The sequence below is a fragment of the Brachyistius frenatus genome, unplaced genomic scaffold (genome assembly GCF_029030835.1).
Source record: "Brachyistius frenatus isolate BFR_SWC_R1_liver_20210118 unplaced genomic scaffold, ASM2903083v1 Contig_343, whole genome shotgun sequence".
Lineage (NCBI taxonomy): Eukaryota > Metazoa > Chordata > Actinopteri > Embiotocidae > Brachyistius > Brachyistius frenatus.
In genome coordinates this window covers 246,027-271,505 of record NW_027210942.1, presented here as the reverse complement: position 1 = coordinate 271,505, position 25,479 = coordinate 246,027, and the positions used below count along the sequence as shown (strand labels likewise).

At 47.0% G+C, this 25,479-nt stretch overlaps 1 protein-coding gene across 1 annotated transcript in view; it reads right to left on the bottom strand.

Annotated features, from left to right (window-relative positions):
• Positions 1-1,336: 1,336 nt before the first annotated feature.
• Positions 1,337-25,479, bottom strand: part of arhgap32b (Rho GTPase activating protein 32b) — a 100,076-nt gene continuing 75,933 nt past the window's right edge. The window contains exons 12-26 of the mRNA XM_069723737.1: positions 25,220-25,270; positions 24,172-24,246; positions 14,700-14,849; positions 11,279-11,381; positions 10,206-10,350; positions 9,667-9,749; positions 9,227-9,334; positions 8,684-8,829; positions 8,407-8,608; positions 8,047-8,192; positions 7,857-7,931; positions 6,939-7,769; positions 6,057-6,670; positions 4,855-4,989; positions 1,337-3,804 (exon numbers count right to left, since the gene is read on the bottom strand). Coding sequence (XP_069579838.1) covers positions 1,636-3,804; positions 4,855-4,989; positions 6,057-6,670; positions 6,939-7,769; positions 7,857-7,931; positions 8,047-8,192; positions 8,407-8,608; positions 8,684-8,829; positions 9,227-9,334; positions 9,667-9,749; positions 10,206-10,350; positions 11,279-11,381; positions 14,700-14,849; positions 24,172-24,246; positions 25,220-25,270 — 5,033 coding nt within the window. The 3' untranslated portion in view covers positions 1,337-1,635. The remainder of the gene's footprint in view (positions 3,805-4,854; positions 4,990-6,056; positions 6,671-6,938; positions 7,770-7,856; positions 7,932-8,046; positions 8,193-8,406; positions 8,609-8,683; positions 8,830-9,226; positions 9,335-9,666; positions 9,750-10,205; positions 10,351-11,278; positions 11,382-14,699; positions 14,850-24,171; positions 24,247-25,219; positions 25,271-25,479) is intronic.

The window sequence follows — 25,479 nt, the reverse complement described above, 5'->3', positions numbered from 1 at the left end:
GTGATGTCAGTAATTATTTAGGATAAACTTCAAGACCTTTAATCTTCTACGACTAAAACCCCCTTTCTTTAATTGTGATGGCAGTTATTAGTTTTCGTATTTCCTCCAGGTGTATTAGAAACATGAGACATATCCATATTAAAAGCCACAGATTCTATCTATTCCTGAACAGTTTTATTTATTACATATCTGACTGTAGATACTTCTAGTTTGAGACAAGAGTGTTTTCACATTCAAGTACACGGTGCCTTACTTCAGCGCCCCCATCTGAAAAGGTAGAGGCTTTAGATAAGGCAAGAGGAGCGAAACCTGCAAGCGATACAGAAGTCGAACAGTTACAGAGTACAACCTGGATTCAGACATATTTGAAACATATTGTGATCCATCCATTACGCGGAGCCAGAAGGGCGTGTAGTAGAATACCAGATGAATGGACTAACATCGATCTCCAGACTGAAAAAAATATCCCCCGCTATCCTTAAAAAACATTTCCCTCCCCCATTTTAAATTCAGGACCATTCAGGTGATACAAAACCAAAATAAAACTCGATAACCTGTCAACCCTGAACTGTCCAGAACCTCACAGTTGATGTTAAACCCAGACATCGCAACACTTGTGCAGAATGACAACGACAGAAAACAAGAGTATGAATGTAAGGCTCATCACCGAGCAGCGGCAACATGTTCCGCACGTCGTTTTCAGCTTCATTCAGTGAGTCCACTTTATGAAAGTACCATAAATCTGATGAAAAAAGGAAGTAAAAATAACCTCTTACACGTCAGGAGCTACAACAGGCATTCATCCAACCGTCCCATCTTTGTCCCGTTATGTGCGAGAACTGTGCCGAGTCGTTTGGTCCCTCTTCCAATGAAGAACAGACAAAGTACCAAAACATTCCATGAGAAGTCACCGAAATGTGTTTTTAGCAAAAGTCACCTAAAAATGGCAAAGTCACAGAAAATAAGAAGTTTGATTCCCACTGCATGAACTTCAAGTGGCTCCTCGTCAATGCTCGGCCGGATTAACGTGGACACAGCGAAGCGCCTTCTGGTGTGATGACCTCTCTTTACTTGTGCTGTAACATCCAGAAAGAACACGATGGACACAGAACTGTTCTGAAAGAGACCGCATGCATTTTTAAAATGCAAACCGTAGTCCCATTTGACGCTGCGCCGCACCTAGAAAAACCAATACAACTAAAAATCCATTTGTACTAGTGATTCTATTCGTATATCTATATCTATATATATATAGATATAGATATATATGTATATATCTATATCTATATATATCTATATGTATATATATAGATATAGATATATATTGTATATATATATTTTACATTTTTGTGGTTCCTGTGAAAAGTACCTCACGTCTTTTATATCATATACATTTATGACTTCCTACTGTCTCAATCAATCACAATAACATGACCTCATGGACAATAATTTCAGGTACAATCAGGGTTCTCTGTAAAAAGTCTCAATATTCTTTACATTTCATCAAAAATACAGAGAAGCAAAAATATTGGTTATACAACAGTCCACTGTCCTGCAGAGGCTGCTCCGAGGCTCAACCGAGTCTTTCTTCTCCACAGCTGAAGATAACTTCACCCCCCCCTCCCTTACCCTCCTTCACTCTGTACGGATCTCTGTCTCTGGCCTCTGCAGGGCCAGGTCTGAGGGGAGGAAGGCTCCCTGGCCCAGTGCCGTGGAGTACCCTCGGTTGCTGTGGCTGCCTGTGAATCCGGGTGCCGCGTATGAGCCGGAGCCTCCGCGTTTCTGAACCGGGGCCTGAGGCTGAGGTACTGGATGGTAATCGTCCAGGTTGTCGTAGTGGGAATGCGGTTTGGGGCCCTGTTTCTGATACGAGTAGTCTCTGTCCGGGTCGGCTTGACTGTAGGGCTGCTGTTCTCGGACGCTGTGTGACCGCTCCGGTTTGGAGCGGTTGGCCGGTTCCCTGAGAGCTGCCGGCTGCTCGTCTGTGCTGTGATAGCCGCTGGGTGTTTTTACTATATTCTGGTGGTGGTCCGACTCGGAGCACTCGTACCGCGGTTGCAAGTTCCTCTTGATGGGGTACTCCTGCTGCCAGTGTTTGGACCTGCCGCCGTCCACGCTCAGCTTGTCGTCTCCGCTGTCGTACTTGCTCTCCTGCTGATGGGAGAAACCGTGGCTCAGAGTGGCGGGCAGAGAGTGAGAGGACTGGCATGTCTTGGAAGCACTCTGCTTGGGGAGCCCGTCCGACTTGTCGCTCCCTCCCCCTCCCCGGACGTGCTTGTCGGTCTCCATGTACATGAGGACGTCGGGGTCTGACACCATGTGTCTGGGGAGGTAGCGCCCGTCTTTGCTCTCGGCTGCGACCAGTACAGCTTTACCCGGGTCGGACTTACTGCGCAGGTGCAGGGTTTCATAGCCGGAGATATCTGCCGGGGTGAACAGGCTGACGTTGTCGTACTGAGAGAGGACGGGGCCTTTGACCTTCAGCCTGGCTCTGCTCTCCCGGCGGATGGAGTGCATGCGCAGCCTTTCTGCCTCCTCTGCATCCCAGGCGAGGTGAGCAGCAGCTTCCTTGGCTCCGTGGCCGGGGGGCATGTCACGGCTCACAAAGCTGTGCTCCTTCCCAGGGGGGAGAACGTGGCGAGCCAGGTAGTGGTACCCGGTAGCCTTCCCACCCGGTCGCCCGGCAACAGCTCCCGGATCTCGGCCGCCGTGGGAGTGGAAGTGTCTGACTCTGATGGTGCCGTGAGGGTCGATGTCGTAATAAGGTGCCTCTAACGGGCTGGAACCAGAGTACGGACTGTAGCGATACTGGACCCGTCCGTTCTCGAAGTAAGGCTGCAGCTGGGTGACGTGATAGTCGGCCTGGGAGGACTGCTGCTGCTGCTGCTGCTGCTGCTGCTGCTGCTGCTGCTGGTAGGCGTTACACTGGTACACCGGCCGGTGGTAGAAGAACATGTCGTCGTCCGGAGGAACTTCAGTCCTCTGAATGGGCACTGAGCGGATGGTGGAGGGAACGTGGAGGGAGTGCACCCTGCGGATGGTGGGGTAGCCGTGGGGGCGGTCGTGGCTGTAGCCCTGATGCCCCGGCCCTGAAGACAAATACACACTGCGGGGATTTCCTCTGGACTTCATGGAGTGGTGGTACGACCTGGGGCCTAAAGTGCTGTACCTGTTATCTACTCGGGCACTGAAAGGTATCTGAGGCTCAGACTTGGACACGTAGGGGTGTGGGGGGACACTGTCGGGTCGGTAGTGGTGCGGGATGGACTGTGGGCCCACGGGAACGGGCCTCTGGTGGTAGTACGCTGTTCCAGGAGGTTCCATCAGGACCGGTTCTCCTTTAGCATGATATAGGTAGGCTGGCTGGTGAGTGGAAGATTTACGAGGAGAGAGTGGATGGTGAGGCAGCGCCTCCTCCAGGTGACCAGGGGGAGGGCCTTCACTCATCAGATGGTAGGAGGCTTCACTTTGGCTGAGGGCTGCTGTGGCCAGGCGGCTCTCCATGGTGCGGACCGGAGGGGCTGGAGGGTCCGGAGGGGCGGGTCCGTAGGAGTCGTGGTACTGAGCAGACTCTGTGCAGGGCTGGACCGGCTTTATGGCCTCCCAAGGCTTCTCGACAGGCTCAGCAGAGGTGGGGGCCACTCTGGCACTGGCCTTAGAGACATGGGGTTGGATCTGAGTGTGGGACTGTGTGTGAGGATTCGACAACTGAGGAGTCTGAGATGGAAGATGAGGATGAGTTTGTGTCTGAGGATGAGTTGAAGGATGAGGATGATGATGAGTTGAAGGATGAGTTGAAGGATGAGGATGAGTTGAAGGATGAGTTGAAGGATGAGGATGAGTTGAAGGATGAGTTGAAGGATGAGTTGAAGGATGAGTTGAAGGATGAGTTGAAGGATGAGTTGAAGGATGAGTTGAAGGATGAGTTGAAGGATGAGTTGAAGGATGAGTTGAAGGATGAGTTGAAGGATGAGTTGAAGGATGAGTTGAAGGATGAGTTGAAGGATGAGTTGAAGGATGAGTTGAAGGGTGAGTTGAAGGATGAGTTGAAGGATGAGTTGAAGGATGAGTTGAAGGATGAGTTGAAGGATGAGTTGAAGGGTGAGTTGAAGGGTGAGTTGAAGGATGAGTTGAAGGGTGAGTTGAAGGATGAGTTGAAGGATGAGTTGAAGGGTGAGTTGAAGGGTGAGTTGAAGGATGAGTTGAAGGGTGAGTTGAAGGATGAGTTGAAGGATGAGTTGAAGGACGAGTTGAAGGATGAGTTGAAGGATGAGGATGAGTTGAAGGATGAGTTGAAGGATGAGTTGAAGGATGAGTTGAAGGATGAGTTGAAGGATGAGGATGAAGGGTGAGTTGTAGGTTGAGTTGAAGGTTGAGTTGAAGGGTGAGTTGAAGGATGAGTTGAAGGATGAGTTGAAGGATGAGTTGAAGGATGAGTTGAAGGAGTGAGTTTGAAGGATGAGTTGAAGGATGAGTTGAAGGATGAGTTGAAGGATGAGTTGAAGGATGAGTTGAAGGGTGAGTTGAAGGATGAGTTGAAGGGTGAGTTGAAGGATGAGTTGAAGGATGAGTTGAAGGGTGAGTTGAAGGGTGAGTTGAAGGATGAGTTGAAGGGTGAGTTGAAGGATGAGTTGAAGGATGAGTTGAAGGACGAGTTGAAGGATGAGTTGAAGGATGAGGATGAGTTGAAGGATGAGTTGAAGGATGAGTTGAAGGATGAGTTGAAGGATGAGTTGAAGGATGAGTTGAAGGACGAGTTGAAGGATGAGTTGAAGGATGAGGATGAGTTGAAGGATGAGGATGAGTTGAAGGATGAGGATGAGTTGAAGGATGAGGATGAGCTTGTGTCTGAGCTTGGCTCTGCTGCTGACTTTGTGTTTGGTGAGGAGGCAGCGGGACATTCTGCCTTTTGGGCTTCTGAACTGTGGGAGGAGGGGGTACTGGTGGTTTGGGGAGGACTTGGGGTGGAGCGGTCTCCTCTGGTTTGACCTGAGAAAGAACACAACAATACGGACTCTTATTTTCTGAGGAGAGTTTACAAAGAAAAACAAGTTGAGCATGGAGCCGCTGAAACTGTGTCATCTCTATAAAACCGAACATGATCTTATTTTACCCTGCAGACGCTTCACATCAGGGTCAGTTCACACATGAAGGTGATCACGTTGTCAGAGAAAACAGTCCTGCAGCTTCATGTGAGCGTCGCACAGTAGCATTACAGCAAACACTCATCTGACTGGAGGACCAGGAAACACAACTTAAAGTAAAGATGGAAATATATCGGCAGGTTCGAACTTCCTGAATCAATAAACCGGAAATTAAACGTCTCATTTCTCCACAAAGCGACGCACCGAAAAAACCCGTTAAAATACTTTAAAAAACATTCAATAACCTGTCACCAAAATCACTTCGCAAAGCAATGATCTCCTTTTTTGTTGTTTTCATTATTAAGCAACAGCGCATTTCTCTTCAATATAAGAGTTGTAGTATAACAAACAGGAGATCAATGATATGTGAAATAATGTCAGTTAAATCTGGAAAAAGGACACCTGGGAGAATGATTGGCAGCTGATGGATGTAAACAGTCACCCAGTGGGTGATTTGGGTCAAACAGAAAACTAACAGCTTGTTAGTCAGATCACGTTTGAATTTTCAGATCTTACTGTATCCGATTGGTTGCTGATAAATATTTTTTGTTGAATAAATGTCGATAAACTTGAGGGCACAAAACCTGTTTCTGCATGTGTGTGAACTTTTTCTTCTTCCGTTCTTCTTTAGCTGAGCATCCAGACTGCACATCTATCCAGAAGCTCCCTGATTACCACTTTATATCTGCTAATTGAACCTGTTATCCTGCTAAGCTCAGCAGCTGCTGGCTCAATCTTTTCATTTACTGCGATCAAGAAAGTAAACAGTCATATTTACCACCTTGTTGAACCGTCCCTTTATGGCTGTTGGCTCATGTTATGCTGCAGATTAACTTTTAATCAGTCTGGACAATAATTACTGAAGCTATCAAAGTATCATGACCAATAGAGAAATGTAAACATGAGCTTTACCTCAGGACCAGAGTCTCTGCAGCTGACATCGGGGGTGGAGGCCGGGGGGGTGCTGGATGAGCCTGTATGAACGGGGGCCTGTGCCGTGATTGGCTGCTGTCTCTCTGGGCTTCTGGTTGGAGACGTCAGGCTGGCTGAACAGGACAGCGGGGGACATTTATAAAGAGGAGTATCTGTTTGTGGCCGTGCTGCAGCTGGAGCCGTAGAGGACCTGGTGGTCGAGCTGCTCAACTCCAGACGCTTTGGTTTGATTGGAGGACTGGAGGTGGAGGGATGACAGGAGGCGGTGATGACGGTCGCAGCGGTGCTGATTGGTGGATGTGAACTTCCTGCCCCTGCTCCGTCCTCAGAGGTCGGGAAGTGTGGGACCAGTGGACGTGTCAGGTCGTGGAAGGTGGAGACGTCCTGCAGCTGCAGAGGAGACACCAGTGTGGGCGGCTCGCAGGACCTGGACTGAGACTGTATGGAGACCTGCTGGGCAGACTCAACGAGGGCCAAAGCCAACATGCGGGCAGCGTTTTTAAGAGGTGGAGGGGGAGGAGGGGCACAGGTGGGAGCTGCAGAGCTGAGGGAACGAGGGGTGAGGTCCTTTGAAGAGTCCAGAGTTACAACTCCTGGCAGGAACACAAAAACACAAAAGGATCTGCAGTTGAAGAACGAATCAGAACGAGGAGACGGCGACAGCAGGCAGGTTTTAAGGTTCTTCGAGAGCAGGACAGAGGAAAGAAGTTCAGCATGGAGCTCAGGCACAACATGAAAAGACATATTTCAGATTAAATCTATGCAAACTTAAATAGAAAAAAGGCACTTCTATCACCTTATTTTTAGTCTACAGAGTGAAACGCACCTGAAAGCTCCTATAAAGAAGGACTGTGCTCCTACCTTGGTGCTCCTGGCTGCTGGCAGCTGCTGCAGGCTGCACGCCGTCCTCTCCCTGCAGCTCTCCGTCCTCACTGTCAAACGCCGCCAGCTTGGAGTGCAGCTCCATCTGAAAGGTTTCACTGAGCGACATCTCGGCCGCCCTCAGCAGCACGCTGCCCATCAGCGGAGGAGAGTCCTTGGGTACGGAGGGAGGAGATAACGGCGGCGGAGACGCGGCCTGTCCGGTCGTACTCTTCTCAGGCGTGTCTGGAGAGAAAAGCTCTGAAGGGACAAAAGCTGTCAAATTGGTGGCCTTTCCACATTTAATAGGCGATACAGCCTGGGTGGGTTTATCGGTGTAAGAGTAGGACGTGGTCAGTTTCTTGCTCTCTGCCTTCTCTCCAGCAGCCAGACTGAAGTCTGTGGACAACGAGGGGGCGGTGAGGCTGCCCAGGAACGAGGTCGAGATGAGGTCGGAGCCGTTGGTCCTGCCGGAGACGCGGCCGGGGCTCCTCTTCAACGTGGAGCCCTCGGCCCCCGCCGGCGAGTCGTCCAGGGGGAAGGCGTAGGAGGTGTCGGGGAGACTGCACTGGAAGGACATGGGGTCAAAGTCCAGGGAGGCCATGCCGATGTCTGGCGGGCTGAGGTCCACGTCTTCACCTGCTGAGCGCGGAGGTGAGATGAGAGCAGGCACACAGATGGGTCCATCGTCCCCGTCGCTGTCCTCCGTGACGTCCAGGTTGTCGTACGAGTTGCAGTGCTGCCGGCTGTCCAGCAGCTCGCCGTTAAAGGAGGCCGAAAGGGCGTCGCTGCTGGAGCGCGGTCGCCGAGGACGGTACACCTTCGACTCCCCTGAGAGAGGACGAGAGTATCAGAAACAATATCCTCTGCAGAACAGACAGAAATGTGGACGGAGCTCGTTCGAAGACAAATGATTACCTTCAACGTTGTGCAGGGAACTCAGCGACTCCTCACTTTTGGCTGACCTCAACGTCGCCGTGTCTCCTCTTCCTCCTGAAACATGACCACCAACACGCACCACTATCAGCCCGGTTCGGTCCATTCAGATCTCGTCATTGCACATTTCAAAGTATCTGAAGACTGTTTTTAATGTTTCATCTTGACTCACCAGCCAGAGCCATGGCCTTCAGCTCGTTGGGCTCGCTGGGGTTGCGGTGCAGCTTGCGCTTGGACATGGAGGAAGACTTTCCCAGGTTGAAGAAGGAACGCCAACTACCCACAGGAGACTTCTTGGATTTAATAGGAGGCCTTTTCCTGAGATTAAAAAATGATGGTGGATCAGATCATGTTCACTGACAGGGTTCATTTAAACCTGCTGCAGGAGGAGGAAGAATCCAGCAGAGGGAGCCACAGACCAACGCACTCTTGATTTTTTTTTTTCCAATAATATCTGCAGTCTACAAGAAGTGCCTCTAATCTACACGTTATGAAGTTATAATCAACGAATGAGGACGACGAGTGAACGAACCTCTCGGTGGGGAACTCGATGACGGTGTGGAACTTGCCCTGCAGGGCGGCCGGACCTTCTCCCACCTCGATGTACTTGCTGTCCTCCGTGACGGGAGAGTTGATCTGGGCCTGGGTCCGGGCCTGGGCTTCCTCCAGACTCAGGAGTTTGGTGGAAGGTGAGTTGACCAGCAGAGACTTTGGTCGTGACAAAGAGTTGTGACCTGGTGGCGTGAGAGGAAGATGTTTAGCGGTGAAGTTTCTATTTGTCTGACAGAAGGTGTGAAGCGTCTGTTCACCTGCTCCCTCTCTGATCAGTGAGCTGAGTTTCGTGCTGAAGAGCACGTCCACGTGGTTCAGGATGAACTCCACCACCACCGACTGGATCCGGACCTCCATGAAAGCTGCTGTGCCGCTGAAGCATGCCGACTCGATCTGCTTCGACCTGAGAGGCACAAAGGAAAAAATTAGTTTCAAGTAAAAAGTGGAAAACCTCAAGGTACTCACTCAAATAAGTGGGTACATTTTAAGCTCCACAAGCGCCGTAAAATAATTTTGCAATGCATTTCCAGTCTTTGATGATGTGCTAAACAAAAACAGCTGCTTAAATCCTCTCCTTCAGGCACAGAGATGTAACCTGCAGCACACAGCCGGTTGATGAAGCTCTTTAAGAACTTGTGTGGTATAAAAGAAAACACAGAAACCTCACTACCTGTACGTCAAATTGAGAAGATCATGAGATTTATCTCGAGATGTGTTCAGTTAAAACAACTCCAGAGAACTTTGAGGGGATGATTTACAGTCTGTTCACCAAACACTGGAGAGAGAGGACGACTTCTCACCTGAGCAGATTGGGCGCCCAGACGATGGCCAGATTCTTGCTGTGCATGTTGGTGATGTAGCTGAACGCAGCCAAGTGGGAAAGGTGTCTCATGAGGAACTCCAGGGTCCTGGGAATCAGATATTCAGGTTTTAATTGGCTCCCAGTAGTGATCTGCAGACGAATGGCTGCAATGGAGCTCCTTCTTCAGAGCTGCCATCAGTGACTGTGAGCTCAAATCTCAGGGGAACGTCGCTCGGAAATATGCACGTGTCCTCTTTCACAAAGGACGGGACATTCAATTCATCATCAGCTGGGAGCCGTTAAACTCTTCCATTCAAAGCAGCACAGCATTACATAAAGTCTTCATTTTAACAGACAAACGCAGCTGAATGCACAGCACATCCGTAACCAGGCAGTTCCTCGGCCGGCCTGAGGGGGGCAGCGTGCCTCCACACTGACCTGTAATGCGGTGGAGGAAGCTGCTGGATGACATCATGGATTTTGATGAGTCGTTCTTCGTCGGTCGCTGCTGATACAGCATCCTTCAGTGAGGAGAGAGAGAGAGAGAGTGAGAGAGAGAGACGAGGAGATGAGGAGATGGATGAACCGGTGAATCGACAGTAACTACGGCCTCATCGCAGGTTCCTGCTGCTGCAGATGGGACGGGGGTCTGCAGCCACGGAGACCCCTCCTCTCACCCGCCGCCATGACAACCAGCAAACATTTACTTCATCCTCTCTGTTGTGCTTGGAGAAGTTTTTATCCCACAAAGGGTGGTTTGGTGAAGTTGAAATAATAGGGTGTGTCGAGACAACGCTAATATTTGAGGGGTGTTTGTGGGGAATGACTGAAAACTGAATTTTAAGAATTCCTGAGGAATTTAATTTCTCTCTATAAAGATGGAGCGGTGCTCGAGTCCGTGCTGTAGGCGTGAGTGCTGAGTTACACACAGGAACAACAACCAACTGCTACAACAGCTGGCGAATGTGAGAACTTACAGAGAACTTCTCGTAGAGCTGGTAGGTGAGCAGCGGGTTGGGCAGCTCTCTGAAGTAGAGCTTACACAGCGAGCCCACGCAGTGGATGTCCTGGATGTAAACATCTTTGGTCAGGTCGGGGATCTGCTCCGAGTCAAACTCGTGCCTGACGAAAGAGAGAGGGGGGTTTACAGGACCGATCTGAAGACACGTCGTTCTGTAACTTACTGCTGCAGTCGGAGGGACGAATGTTTCACACATGAAGAAAGTCAAGCTACATCTCAGAAATGTTTTGCTTCATAATTCTGTTAAAAGATCAAATCTCATCTGGTGCATCATGTGATCAGTCGTTTCATGTTGAGTTTGGTTTCAGAAGTAGAAACGCAAAGAAGTTGAGATTCTTCAGAACGAAACACGTTTGAATTCAATTCATCTGGATTAATTTGTACTGAAATAAAAACAAATGAATGTGCCTTTCATAAGTGTAACAAAAAAAAAATCCTGTTTAAAATATTTGATGAATAAGAGTCTAAACATCTCAAGTGTCAAAAAGCCTTAAAGCAGTCCTGAATGTTTCCAGCAGCAGTCACAGGTCGGACAGACTGGCTTCAAATATCAACAGGCTCATCTTTACATTTACGGAAAGCAGGTTACTGGTTTATCCGAGTAATCTGATTACTGAAGAGCAAATGAACACAACGTCTGAAAAACAAAACAGTGTATTATTTACAATCACTTCTATGAGCGCTCGTTTTCTGGATTTCAGCTAGCTACATCTGCTGTGACGTTGACGCTGCTTTTGAAAGGGTTAAACTTCGTTGTCCAGCTCGATGTGAACAGCATCAACTGGGACGCCGTGTCCGGCTCGTGAGGTAACGGTTCTGCGTGTTTCTGGGGCTGTGATCCAGGTTCTGTCTGAACTTTAATGACCAGCGATTAACTGGTAGAAGAAATCTGACCTCACTGGTTTGAAGGGGATGAAAGTCATTCTGTCTTTTACAGATGTAATAGTCCCCGATTCCATCTTTCTGTTATCAGTTGTTGTATGAAGGTGACTTGCATCCCACTCTGTGCGTGTGTGCGCGTCTCCTTACCGTAACTTCTGGATGTTGGAGGCGATCCCGGAGAGGCGGTAGATGCCGTCCACCACGCCGTGCTTCTCGATGAACTCGGTGCAGCTCTTGAGGACCTGGGGCACTAAAATAAAAAAAATACCTGTGTCATCTCTTTCAGTCAATAATAGTCCAGCCTTCTGAGTGCTGCAGGGTCAAGAACAGATGGGCTCTGTTTCTGGAGTGTGAGTGCGGTGTGTCAGTGTGAGCTCGGGGCCTTCAGGCTCAGCAGGAATATTAAGTGTGAAGAAGTGTTTCTGGAGACATTTGAACCCCGTAAAGTGGACATGAAAAGTTTCCAAATGTTATGTTTCTTTCTGTGCCGGATGGGCTCTAACCTTTTCTCTAACTCTAACATGCCATTTTCTGGATGATAAAAATGGTGAGCTAACATGTTGTCTGCGTGTGAAATAGCCAATCACAGACGCTCGGCTTCAAAGCAACAACCCAGTGATTGTGTGACGAAAAAACAAAAACCTCAGAAAAACACAGAGCCTCTTCCTTCTCCTTCAGCCATGAATCACAGAGACGTGGTATTTATCTGGGAGTGTGTGAGTGTGTGTGTGTGTGTGTGTGTGTGTGTGTGTGTGTGTGTGTGTGTGTGTGTGTGTGTGTGTGTGTGTGTGTGTGTGTGTGTGTGTGTGTAGAAGGAGGCTCCCAGGGCTCCCACATCATTCAGAGGATGACAGAGAGCAGGACTCTGGCTGGACTAGCTGTTCAGACACATTCCTTACATATCCAGAGAGAAGACAGAGACGAGGCCGGATGTGATCTGAGTGAGCGGCTTCCTGCAGAGGAGACGACGGGTAAATCCTCCCGGAGCTCCTCACGGGGGAACGTTTTGATACGAGGGAGTCTAATCACAAAGGTGCACAACATGTGGACTCGGTGTTCGACACACAACTAAAATTTTCCCTCTTGAATTCAAATCAAATATGTTGTTTTCCTCTTTTAAACTTGGCTTTTAACGCCCAAATTGACCTACAGGAAGTAAAAACCTTTGGTCACAGACTCGTGTGGATGTGGGCACATAGATGTACATATCTCCCCTGACACATGACCACACAAAGATCTGTAGGTTCTGTTTCTCTGTCGTGTGCATTGAGGTTTCACAGCTGACAGTAAAAACCAACCTTTTCAGTAGGTTTACAGACGTCTTTTATTCTACAGGGGAAATTATTTTAGGGGATGTTTTTGTTGCAATATCACAAGTGACCACACGGACAATTTAGCAGAATAACATCCATCTGCAAAGCACTGACACGTCAGTCACGTCCACCTGGATGAGACTCAACACTTTCTACATCACAAGTCTTTCAGCCTTTTTATAAATTGGCTGTTTCATTGTCTGTTTTTGTTTTTGCAGGATAATTCCACTTTATTTCAACCTGCTGTATTTCCTCTAAATGTGCCTACTCGGTACTTCATACTAAATCTGCCGTCTCCATCTCTTTTGGAGCGTTTCAGAAAAACAGTGAAACCTCCTACAGCTCTCCACATCAACATTATGACTCATTTCAAAAGCACGTCTCTGAGGAGCCGAGTGGGATGCTCGTATCTCGCGCAGTTAGCCTCGGGATCCATTAAGATAAATGGATGACTTTCCATTCAGCATGTGGTGCCCATGTGGTTCATCCTTGAAATAAATTCAAATTAAATTGAGAGGATGAAATAAGAGGACACACAGCGTGAGGCCTTCACTGACTGATGCTGCAGCTGAAATATAAACACTTCAGATGAGTCTTTCTGCCTGAAGCTCCGTTTCTAAATGTCACCCTTTCTTTCAGGTTTTACACGAGTCTAATTACCAACACAACACTCAGCTGTCATCGTCATTCAGATCAGAGGGAGCAGGACGACGGAGTTCAACCAGATTTCATCCAGCTGCCGCTTTTTACTTCACTTTTCTTTTAAAGTCTCAGTTTGTTGAAAGCAGCACAGAAGAGAAAAGACGTCCAGCTTCAGGTTGGAATCAGAAAAAAACTAGTTGAAAAATATTTTTTTCTGTAGATTATAACTTAAATTTGTGATATTTGATGACTATAATTAAAACATATCATAAAATACTAAATTATAAAGGATGTTCTGGGCAGATTTCTTGCTGTAAACGGAATGTGTTTCTTCTCTTCTTCAGATGAGTTTAATCTTTTGTTGCTGACTGTTTGACCGCCTTATCTCTCTCCACGTCACGGTGAGGCAGGATTTACAGAGGTCAAAGGTCGACTCCTCCTTCACAATGTGTGAGAACACACAACGCTGATAGGTGACCAGAGGCTTGTGAAACGGGCTCACTGTGATCTGATGTGCTGCTAACACGAGAACCCGGACAGAATATGATCCACTAACATCAGCTGGTGTCAACACGAGCTGAAATGAAGCGACTGATCGATGCTGAGCAGCGGAGGAGCATCATTAAAGTGGTTGGAGCTGCTGTTAAAGTGTAATCAGGACACCATTATCCCTCCGCTCACCTGCCAGACAGCCGGCTGCTGAGCGCTCACAGAATTAATGTGTCTGCAGCAGATGAACGTACGGTCGGACTTCCCTCCAGCTAACGGCTTAATTACAGAGAGGACATTGGAGGAACAACTGAAATCCATTAGCTGACGTCACAGCGACGCGCCGTGTCTGGCCACTTCAATTAAGTCATTGCTGTGAGGTTGCCAGGCAACCAGCAGCATCCTAAGAAAGACAGTGCACCACATAACCCCCCCATGACCTTTGTTTTTTTTTAAATACCGATTAAACAAACAACATTTAACTCGCTGAGTCGTGACTTGTGGAGAGTTTTTCTTCTGTCTGACAGAACTGGCTGACTGCCGGTCTTTATGCACAGCTGAGCTCACGGCGCCGGCTGCAGCGTCATACCGGGTCACATCAATCTCCTCATGCAGCTCTCCACAAGAAAGCAAATAATCGTATTAACCAAAATGGCAAACAATTCATGTCAGCAGCTGGAAAACTGTGTTTCTGTTCCAGAGAGAAACGTCCAGCAGCGTAGCAGTGAGAGGAATAATAATACAAATAATAATAATAATAATAATAGGAATTAGTCATTAGGATACACAAGGAGGAAATAAAAGTGTACAAAAGTATAAAAGAAAGAAGACAGGAAATACTACGGTTGTTTGATAAAAAATATCGATAGCTGGCAGGAGGGGGTGGGGGGAGATATTTGATAATTAATTTTAATAACATACAACAGCATCAACTTGTTTCCTGTCGGCAGATTCAACCATGTTCAGGTCGGATTTTCTGAAGTTTATTGTCAACGTTTGTCCATTAATAACATCGTTTTGGGCTTTTGTTGCACTTTTATTTCAGAATGAGTCGTGTCGTGTCGTTCATCTGAACGTCTGCTGCTCCGCGCGTGTGTGTGTGTGTGTGTGTGTGTGTTACTCACCGTCATGTCCAGAGTTGAGCAGGTGCTCTCCCAGGTCACAGCCAAACACCCTCTCCCTGAGGATGCCCCGCTGCTTCAGCTTCTGCTTGGTGGGTCTGGACTTCATGAAGGAGCGCAAGAAGGTGATCAGCTTCCCGTGCTTCTTAGACACTGAGGAGTTAGTTAGGGAAGGACAGAAGGAAGGACACACGTTAGGCCCCGCCCACATATGATGTTTACTACTCTGTGCTAAGTGTGGACTTGACATAGGCTCAGATTTCACACCAGATCCAACCATGCAGTGAAACCTCAGATGAGCTGCTCACAGTTTCAGCTCATTCTAATGCAAACCCGTCTCCTTTATGCATGTGTAGTTTCCATGAAGCAGAAGCCTGCTTCTTAAATACCACCTCCAGGGCAACTACAAAGGAATCCTCCACATCCAACACTCCCCTTCAAAACAAGAGGAAGAAAGGAGCAGAGCTTTTTAAAAAACGCGGCCGCATTAATCAGATAGAATGTCTGGGAAAGGTCGTAAGCTCCTTAAACTGCACACCAGCGTGGAGTTCAGGGGAATCAAACAATCTGCATGTTTTTGTGAGGCGGGAACAATAGAGCTGACCTCGGCTCCAGACATTTGTTAAAAAAAAAAAAGAAGTCCTCTCTAGAAAACCCTCACACTCTCATCCACCGGTGAGACGACAGCAGCAGCGCTGGCGGTTCTGCTCTCTGGGTTTCGGTTCGAACTGAGACGCGTCTACACAAACCAAACTGAATCACATTTAAAACATCCAGACGTGGTTTGAATCTGGGTTGATGACAAACAGCATCACGGTGCCTCGCTGCTTTCTGTCAATCACCTAAATGTCTACAATCCTGTTTGAATCCTGGTTTTCCAGAACTTTTTCCAGCTGAACTCTTTAAGCAGCATCACTTGTCCTTTTCTCCACTGGATTCCAAAGCGTTCGACTTCATCTTAACTCCTGACAAAGACTGAAACGGCGTCCTCAATCCTCTCATCATTTCCAGCTCTCCAGTGGTCGGTGATCTGCTCTCTGATCCACTGAACACATTCCTCTCCTGGATCTCCTGGTTTCCACCTCACCTCTCTCTGATCCCGAGTGGACGTTTAAACTCTCACTGCCATCAACAACTCTTCCTACGATTTTTAAAACAACACAAGACGTCAGTTATCAGGATTTATCAGTAATCTATGACACATCCTATTTACTGATCATTGTTTCTTCCAGCTGTGGAGCTTCACTAAACTTCCACGCCAGCGTCGCCTGCCTGATGGGGAAACCTTCTGCGTCGCATCACAGGACTCATTCCTCCCACTGGTCCTGAACGTAGCCCTTCCACCTCTGATGGGTTTCACAGACCTGACATCATACTCATTTTACCCGCTGCACACTTCAGACCAGAACAAACTCCATCAGACGTCTAATTCTCGGAGAGATGCGGGTTTGTTTTTGTCGTCTGCTGCCCGGCTGAACTTCCGATTGAAAGTAGGCCACCGCTTACAAAGTGTTTCCACTATACAAGCTCCAGAAACAAAACAAGCTGCATTCAAGAACACTAAAGCTGCATTGTGTGTTTGGAAGATAACATGAACCCTAAAACAGTGTTGAGGTTGCTTCTTCACTCGCTGCTCTTCTCTCCATCATAGAAACACTTGTCCTGCTGTATATATTAATATTAAACAGAATAGAGACAATCAGGTAAAAATGTCCATTTTGCATGCTGAATACAGACGATGGAGGTGAACTGCATGTAGAAGCAGCTAATTGAGAGTCCATCGAGGACATTTAGAAAGCAAACATCATGACCAGAGTAAAACTAATGAGCTGACGAGGAGGCTGAGCTGCTTTGTAGAGGAATTAATCTAACAGCACACACGGGTACAATGCAATAACAAAGTGTTTCCACTATACAAGCAACATTCATTACTCTGCATCCACATCGGTCAAAGAGGAGCAGAAATATAGCTGAGGCTGCAAGTCGGGGGGAGACGGAGGACGCTGCTTCTGTTCATATTCAACTTGCTGTGTCACATTTCATTGTTAAAAACAGTTCAATGATTTTACAGAAATGCAGCTCAGAGTTTGGATCTCTGATCAGCCCACAACATCCTTCCTCCTTTCAGGTTTCTGTAAATGATTATCAGATGTTTTCTGCCCCTCGTTGTTCACTGAAACGGAGTTCTTTTGGCAGACAGATATTTGATGACCTCCTTTCTCTCGGGAGAAGACATCGAGTCCCGAGTCCACCGCGAGCAGTTTTAATGAAGCAGCACAATCATCTCTGAATCAACAGTCGGCTGCTGCGCCAGCGTCTGCAAACACGAGCCGTCGTTTCATTTGAGGGAAGCGAGGAGCTGCAGTTCCCCTCGGGGAGAAACTCCTCCTGCGCTGCTGCAGCTGCACACAAACCGCTGAGGCAGCATTGTTTACTGAGTGTTGAGGCCCTCGGTATCATGTCGGGGGGGTGAGGGGCTGCGTTGGTTTACACTGACACGTCGCTTTTATTTAGGAAGCCGGGCTGACTGAGACGTGAGGAAGAGGAGGGTGATGGCGAGCGCGTCTCTCGCATCTACTCGCTGTCGGAGGAGACGACAGCCGGTGGCCGAAACTCCGGCGCTGCGACGCTCACTGGAGAGCAGCCGGTGAAAGGCCGCGAGGTTCAGGAGAGCTGGACTGACAAGACGCTTAACACTCGCTCTGTGACATGAATTAAGAGATTTAGAGCACTTAAGGTGCTGTTCCAGTGATTTAGTGCGGCGGGGGACACATTTTAAACCAGATTCAAAGTGAAGCTGCAGACTCAGAGACAGACGGACGTTCACTGCAACACCTCAAATTATTCAAAGTGTTCAACGACGCCTGAATTTAAATAAATCAACATGGCAGACCTTGAAAAACTGTTTTTCCTGAGGCAAGAAGAATATGAATATTTACAATGTCAACATTGGATAATTGGAGGAAAATAAACAGCAGTTATAAAGAGGCTGTCACACACAATGCTTTACATCTGTTTGGTCAGAATATTACAGATTAGAGGCTGACAAAGTACCACACTTCCTGTGTCATCTCCAATGATGTCAGAGCATCAGCTCGTAGTGAAGTTCGGGTTCAAGAACTTCCAACTTCCATCCAACATTTTCTAGTAAGTTGTGGAGCTTCATGTTTGTTTGGTACGAAGAATGAATCCCCAGTCGGCCTCCACAAAACCATCACTTCAGTTTTCTGCTCTGATTGTAGTCTGGAGACTCTGTCGGCATTAACGTTGACACCCTGAAGGGCGGAGCGATCAGGGACAAGTGGCGGGGGCGAAATCTCCAGGGCTTTTCAATGTGTAGTTGTAGAGTTTCAGTGCCCACGAGGATGCAACAACGTTATGAAGCATATCCAGACCCAGTGAACTCAGGTCTGAAAACGGCAGGCTAATGAGTCTCTGCAACTTCAAAACCACTGGATCCTACATTTCCCATGAAGCCACGGGGCAGTTCTCCATGCCAATAAATGTCCTCATCTTTCAAACGTTTCCAGTTTGAATCGCAGGTTTCAAGCCCAAACTGAGATTTTACACATCAGCATCAGAGTTTAGTGGCATATCCCTTTAACACAGATAAATCTGTGGAGTCTTTCTGGACAAGTCAGGACTTCTGTTTTGACAATTCAAGACAGGGTGGCCCAGCTCATGCCTGTTTTTTCCATATATATAACAGATAAGACCCAGAGAGCACAAAGAGGAGGAGGATGGCTATAATGAGGAAGATTGACAGGTTTCAGTTAACTGACTGTATCTGTGACAAGGTTTTTGCCCAAGAGAAGCTGGGATGTGATGATAAAAAGTGTGAGAATGTGTGTGTGTGTGTGTGTGTGTGTGTGTGTGTGTGTGTGTGTGTGTGTGTGTGTGTGTGTGTGTGTGTGTGTGTGTGTGTGTGTGTGTGGGAGGGAGGTGGAGGGGGAGCAAAAAGGAGGCCAAGCATTACAGCAGCAACAATTACAGACGTAATGGCAAACATCACCCTCTCTTTCCCTGCGCTGACCCAAAACCGACCGCCTCATTCCTTTCAGTTAGCGGGAGCTTTTCACAGTTCGCAGATTGGAGGAAAATTTCAGCTTCAGCTGCTGCCTCCGAAAGTAGAGCAGAGCCAGGGGAGCCAATCGGCAGCCTGCAGCCGGAGACATCCGATACAACAACCGTGTGTGAGTGTTCCCTGAATACACAACCGGCTGCAGGCGTGGCCGCTCTCAATGCTCTCATCGACGTCCTTTCCTTCGGCCGGCAGCCCCTCGAGACTGAGACGCCCGCGGGAGCAGCAGTGGAGCGGGAAGTTCAAACTGCCCTCCTCTTTTCTGTTGGATGTGATTACATTATCTGACATCCATATATATGAGCTGAAAGAGTTTCTAAATGGACGTCATGCTGGCTTCATGTTGCAGGACCTTCAAATTAAAGTTGAGTCTTTCTGCAACAATCACGAGTGTCTATGAATGTCTGCAATTTTCCAAGTTAGTTTAAGTCCACCGACTCATCAGCACATCTGCAGCATCCAACTCAATAACAGACAATTCAGAAGGTCCCAACTCCGTCAACAGTGGAGCTTTCAGACCGATAAAAAAGGACATTTGTCCGACTACACAGAGATAATGTTTGCATTACTTCTCCAACTGAACATAACTGTGTTTCCAGCCATTAACACGCGTCCTGTTGGTGTTCCTGCTCAGCGTGTGAACAACAGGACAGTGTCCTCCTCACCAAACCTCCACATGACTGATAGGACCTCTGTTTGGACAGAAGAGACGAGTGTGCAACGAGAGCTGCAGCAGAGGGCCTTATTGTTCCGTCTGTGTGTGTGTGTGTGTGTGTGTGTGTGTGTGTGTGTGTGTGTGTGTGTGTGTGTGTGTGTGTGTGTGTGTGTGTGTGTGTGTGTGTGTGTGAGGAGGGGTTCAGCTGGTCTCACCCAGGAAGTATACCACACAGTAAAGCAGCACAAAATACAGATGTTAGCATCAGGAGCAAAAAAAGTCACTTGTGAAATTATAACTATAAAAAAAATGAACGCAACAGCTTTTAAACGTTTCAAGTTTCTAACCTCTGGCAAATCTGACATTATTAATGATATAGAATAACTATAATAAATCAATGATATTATAATACATACATAATAATAAATAACATAATATAAATAATATAGGACACAAGAAAATGTGAATAATATTAATAAGTTACTAAACACGTGCAAGGAGAAGGAAAATGGGAAAAATGAGGAGTCATACTGGGAAGGAGAATTAATTTTCCAAACTTCTTTAAGACCCAGAAATCCTCTTCATCACCGAAACGTTCCTTATAAACACGAAGCAGAGTCCACAAACAGGGAAGAACCGTCCAAACCCGAACACACACACACACACACACACACACACACCACACACACACACACACACACGCACTCTTACCTCCGCTCCATAACGCTGGACCTGCCTCGAGGCTTTATGGTTTGAAACAACAACAAAAAGTCCAAAGTACAATCAGTCTTTGTGTTTCGTTAACCGATAAAAACCCGTTAAAAACACCGCGAGACTTCTCCGAGAGCCGTGAAGCGTCTTTAACGAAGATAAGAGGAGCTTAAAGTTCAGACGGAGCGAGCGGAGACTTTCCTCTCTGCTCCGCCAGCACACACACACACACACACACACACACACGCGCAAAACTCATGATGCCTTCAAGCGCTCCCGGAAATATGGACTCTAAGTGTTTGTCCCAGTTTAGTTGAAGAAAAACTCAAAGTAGCTCAAAATGACAGCGCGAGGGAGCTGAAACAACGATCAGCTGATACACTGAAGCTAAAACGATCACAGACTGTCAACGTAAACTCTCAAACACACACCGACAAACACAACCTACACTTTCACTGCCTCTTGTAGCTCCTCAACGCACCACACAGGCTGAAAACGCTGTGAAGTCTTGTGACAAGAGAAGTGAGTTCACTCCAAAAGGAGGATGAGTCAGTGCACATCATGTGTTTGAACACATCACAGGCCGTCAGGGATCCACGTGGTGCTCAACACCCGTTTGATATTTCTGCTTTGTTATATGGTAAATATCTCCAAAATCATCTGAAGTCAAGCCTCAAGAGGCACAAACAAACACACACACTTCTTTTTCTTTGTGATGTTAATAAATGCTTCATTTGTCAATAGTTACATGTGTAAACAGATTAATTGTGTAATTGTACGCCAATAACAGGTTCAAATAAAATTGTTCCAAACCATTGAAACTAAATGAGGTGGAGCTGATAAACTATATGTTGATATGACTTCCTGTCCTGTGCTATTGTCTTCCTCCTGATCTCACCTCCCATTGGCTGCAGTCAGATCCCCCCCACCTCCTCAGGACCCCTTAGCCACCCGAGAGCATTATTCTATTAATCCATTAACTAGTTTAACCCACTAAGCAGACATGTTGAGTCAAAATAAAGTCAAACTAATTTGTCCTGAATCACAAGACTTCGCTCAGACTCTTCGACAGCATGCGATCGACTCACGTTTAACAAACTGGAGAGACGTTTACTCAAATACCGACTTCAGCATCTAAAGTTCTTTAAAGTACATTTGAACTCAACTACAATTCAAAAGGGAAGTGGGTTTTTCACGTGATGCACCTTTAAAATACACGCCTGTATATAAAGGTTTCAGATGCCTCTGAGCTGTCAGCACCTCCAACATCCTCCACATGGTTTTACTTTAATAACGGTCTGAAGCCCAACGACGTAAAGTTGCAATATTTTCAGAGTGCAAAGAATCTGTCTGAAGTCTCTTTCTTTAGTTTAGTTTAGTTAGCCGTAGGTTGAGACAGTAAAATGCCGTGTACACATTATTGTATCAGTATTAACAGTCATATATAATATCAGTATCTTTTACTTTTGAATCTTTAAGCCGACATTACGGATAATTTACGACTTTGATTCCAGCAGGATTTTGAACGCAGGTGTTTTATGTGTAACAGAGTACATTTGCAGTTAAATTGTACGAGACGTCACACTGAAAATTACTGTGAAAGTCATGCAAATTAAAGAAGGTGGTTGTAAGCAGCAGGTTCATATTGTTCCCTGTTAGAGTTAGAGGAGCCTCATGAGGAGCGTTTTAAATAAACGATACAGTAGTCGATGCTTTGTACTTTGATTTGTTGTCATATGATGACTTCAGGATCAAATCCTATGAATCTAATCTCGCTGGGATTGTCGGAGGCAGTTTGTCTGACACTGACATGCCAGATATGGCAAAACAGCAGAGTTGACCTTTGGGACGAGAAACACCGGTCACCTGCACCGCCCTGCAACAGCAGCGAGCCGTAACCACGGAAACAGTGAAGCCGAGAAAAGAGACTTTAAAAAGTGTTTAGATCGAAAAACCGTCACGGTTTCATTCATGTCTGTTGGGGTTGTTTTTAATCTGTCCAGATACAATTTCTACTGAAATCCATATAAAACATTGATTTACAATTATTCATTTATACATTCAAACATGTGATTTAAAGGCAATTTAATCAACAAATCACATTAAATTCACCTGAGTCAAATTGTATAAACTGGAGGAAAAAACAAGAACTAAACTCAGCTTTAGTTTTTGCTGCGTGTAGTTTGTTCTGTTTGCTCAGACATCACACACACCTACGCCATAATAATTTTTTCCTTATTAGTGAAACAGACGTCAGAAGTTCAGATACTGAACTCGGTAGGCAGGAAGTGGTGATACTCTGTAACAGGACGAGAGCTTCGGGTTTCATTAGTTTTCATACAGCTGGTCTTTTGCATGCGTATGAATAATCTGTTCGACTCCCGGGACGTGGAAATGAGGAGGAAATGTATTTTGCAGCTGAATGCCAAGTTCAACGTACAGGAGCAGGACGCAGTCTGTCTGAAACATAAACAGCTCGTATGAATCCCGACCGGCTGCTTAAACGCTTCTACGTTCAGCAACAACATGATAATGACGCAATCCAGCTCAGTGTCAGACAACAACAGGTTTGTACCGGCGAACGTAAAGGTGGTGAAAGCTGCAGTCTGAAGCTCCAGAGCAGCGCTGCACTGGGATGGTGCACAGTTTCACAGCACCAGGAAATGATGTGAGCTCCCCTGGAACAGCAGGACAGACCGCAGTCTGTCTCACACATTCTCTCCACGTTTCCTCTCCTCTCCACCTCACATTACCAGCTGTCCTGGCTCATGTGAGCTCACAGCTGCCCGAATCACTGGTCCCCAGACAGGACAGGACCAAGACTACGCTGAGGAGGGGAACAGACGGGGTGGGGGTGAGAGGGCTCTACATCTGGGTCAGTAACTAGTAGGTCTGCTAGGCTGTCTATGGAGGAAACAAGTCTGTCATTACTCATTCAAATCCTTATTTTCAAACCGATGTTAAATAAAGGGTTTACTTTTACTGATGCCAGCTTCCACTGCAACACAACACAAACACACAAACTGAAGGAGGACCGGCTCCGAGCCTGTACGGTCCGGTCGTGAACTGGAGCAGTGCAGCACGGCGTTTTCCTGGGACGTACCAAAGGTTACTGCGGAGCAGAGTGGCTCTACGGAGAGTAAGCATATTTTTTCCACTGCTGCGTGGCTGCCTGCAGGAATGTGCTCTTTCAGTCACCATGGAGAGGGAGACAGAGATTCTTACTGTTGCGGGACAAAGCTTAACGCTCAATGGATGGGTTTACAGGCCCCTCATTGTAAAAGGATTAAATAAATCAAGGCCGGTAGAGACCCAGCACCGCAGAGCCCCCGCCGCGGCCTTTCAGCACCGACCAAACAGACACACAAACACAGCTGGCCCTCGTCCAGATACAGGCTGCATTCAGCCGCCGGAGCAACGCTGCAGCAACCTGGCTCACCCCTGGAGCCATCTGCATCCACCTAGAGGGGCCACGCAGACAAAAGAGCAGAGGGCTGCAGGGGGAAGACTCTTTGAAAAGTGGGGTTACTGTATATCGTTATCCCACAACATCTATTCATACACAGCATTTCTATTTCCTAGGCAGACAACATGCAAAACGGGCTGAGGAACGTTCATTTGGACGATCCAACACATCTACACGGTGAGTACGTTCCAGTGAAGACAGAGAATAAAAGACTTTCACATAAAAACAGGTTATTTGCATCACACAGAGCTTTTCATACAGAAAAGGAGTTTATAGGAATTTAAGTAAAAGAAAGTTTAAACACATGCTGGAGTGCTTCTGTGCAGCCAGATGTGGCTGAAGGCTTCAGAGTGCTGATCTGATGTGGAGTGTGTGAAAGGTCACAGACAGGACGGTTCATCAAGCTTTAACAGAAAGTGCACAAGATGTTTGTGTGTGTGAAGAGTGAAGCTCCTCCCAGTTTAAAGTAGTTATTACACAGTGCAGACACATCACTCAGAGGGGGGTTAGTTATTTTGGTTAGAGGTTGGTGGTGCGACACACCGCGGGGGTTTGGGTCTACCTGAACTCAGGCTGTAGTGGTTTAGCGGGTCGGCCACCCATGCACTGTCCTGTATTACACTCTCCATCTCCAAGTCTGCATGCATCCCGATGGACAGATGGACCAACAGATATTTGGATGGATGGATGATGGAGGCGTGAGAGAACCAGCAGAGGGAGAGAAGCACGTCAAGTTAGAGACACTTTGGGACAATCAGAAAAATGGGACTTTATGAATACATAATTTGTGAAACAGTGTACACATAAACATGTTTCATAATGAAGTATTGTCAGTGTTAGAAACTTAGCATTCATCAAATAAACAAAGTGTTCCTACGTAAACTTCAGTTTCAAGTTATAATCCTTCAGATTTTCATTAATTTAAATGGTTTTTGAGGAGTTTTCATCTTTTCAGGCCCCTGATGATGCACGAGTCGTTAACAGTAAATAATACAGAGAATTACGGTCTGTAGTTTCGTCTCCGTGATATCCGCCTCACTGTTTACTCTCAGACAGTATAAACTTAATGCTAACCAAACATTCCCTGCTGCCTCTGCTTCATGTAGTAGCTCAACTCTGACCACGCCCACCAGTGATGTCACAAGGTCCTGGAGCTCAACTGTTGTCTCTACAACAAGGTGTGGAGCTGAACCACTGGAGGTCAGCAAAAACAACACTTCACATCTCCAGGGAGGGTTCAAGTTTTACCAAGTGTTAAGTTTGTAAAATATTCAGTTGATGAAACATATCATGAAGTGGAAACACAGGAAACGCCAAAAAGCTGACAGCAATCACTCCTGAAGAAAGGTCGGCTGCAATGCATTCTGGGACCTGTAGTACTAAACTCACTGTTAGCACCAGGACGGAAATCTTAAGGATTATAACTTTAACATAACGTACGTGTGTGTGTGTGTGTGTGTGTGTGTGTGTGTGTGTGTGTGTGTGTGTGTGTGTGTGTGTGTGTGTGTGTGTGTGTGTGTGTGTGTGTGTGTGTGTGTGTGTGTGTGAGAGAGAGAGTGGCGGTGGGCTGAGCGGACAGGCGGGTGATAAGTGTGTATACCAACACGCACAGGGGGGGAAGAGACTCCAAGAAGCAGGCTGCAGGCCAGAGCAGGGGGAAGCTGAGGCAGAGGAGTCACAGTCAAATGCAACAAATCAACACACATGCTAACACGACTGAACATCCCTGTGCAGTGAGACAACAACAGTGTTAATGATGCACACACACACACACACACGGGTGTTTTAAACAGCATTCCTCTTTGTTATTTACTCTGCTGCTGATATTGAACATGATTCAGGATCATTTTGAGTCCAGTAAACATTACTG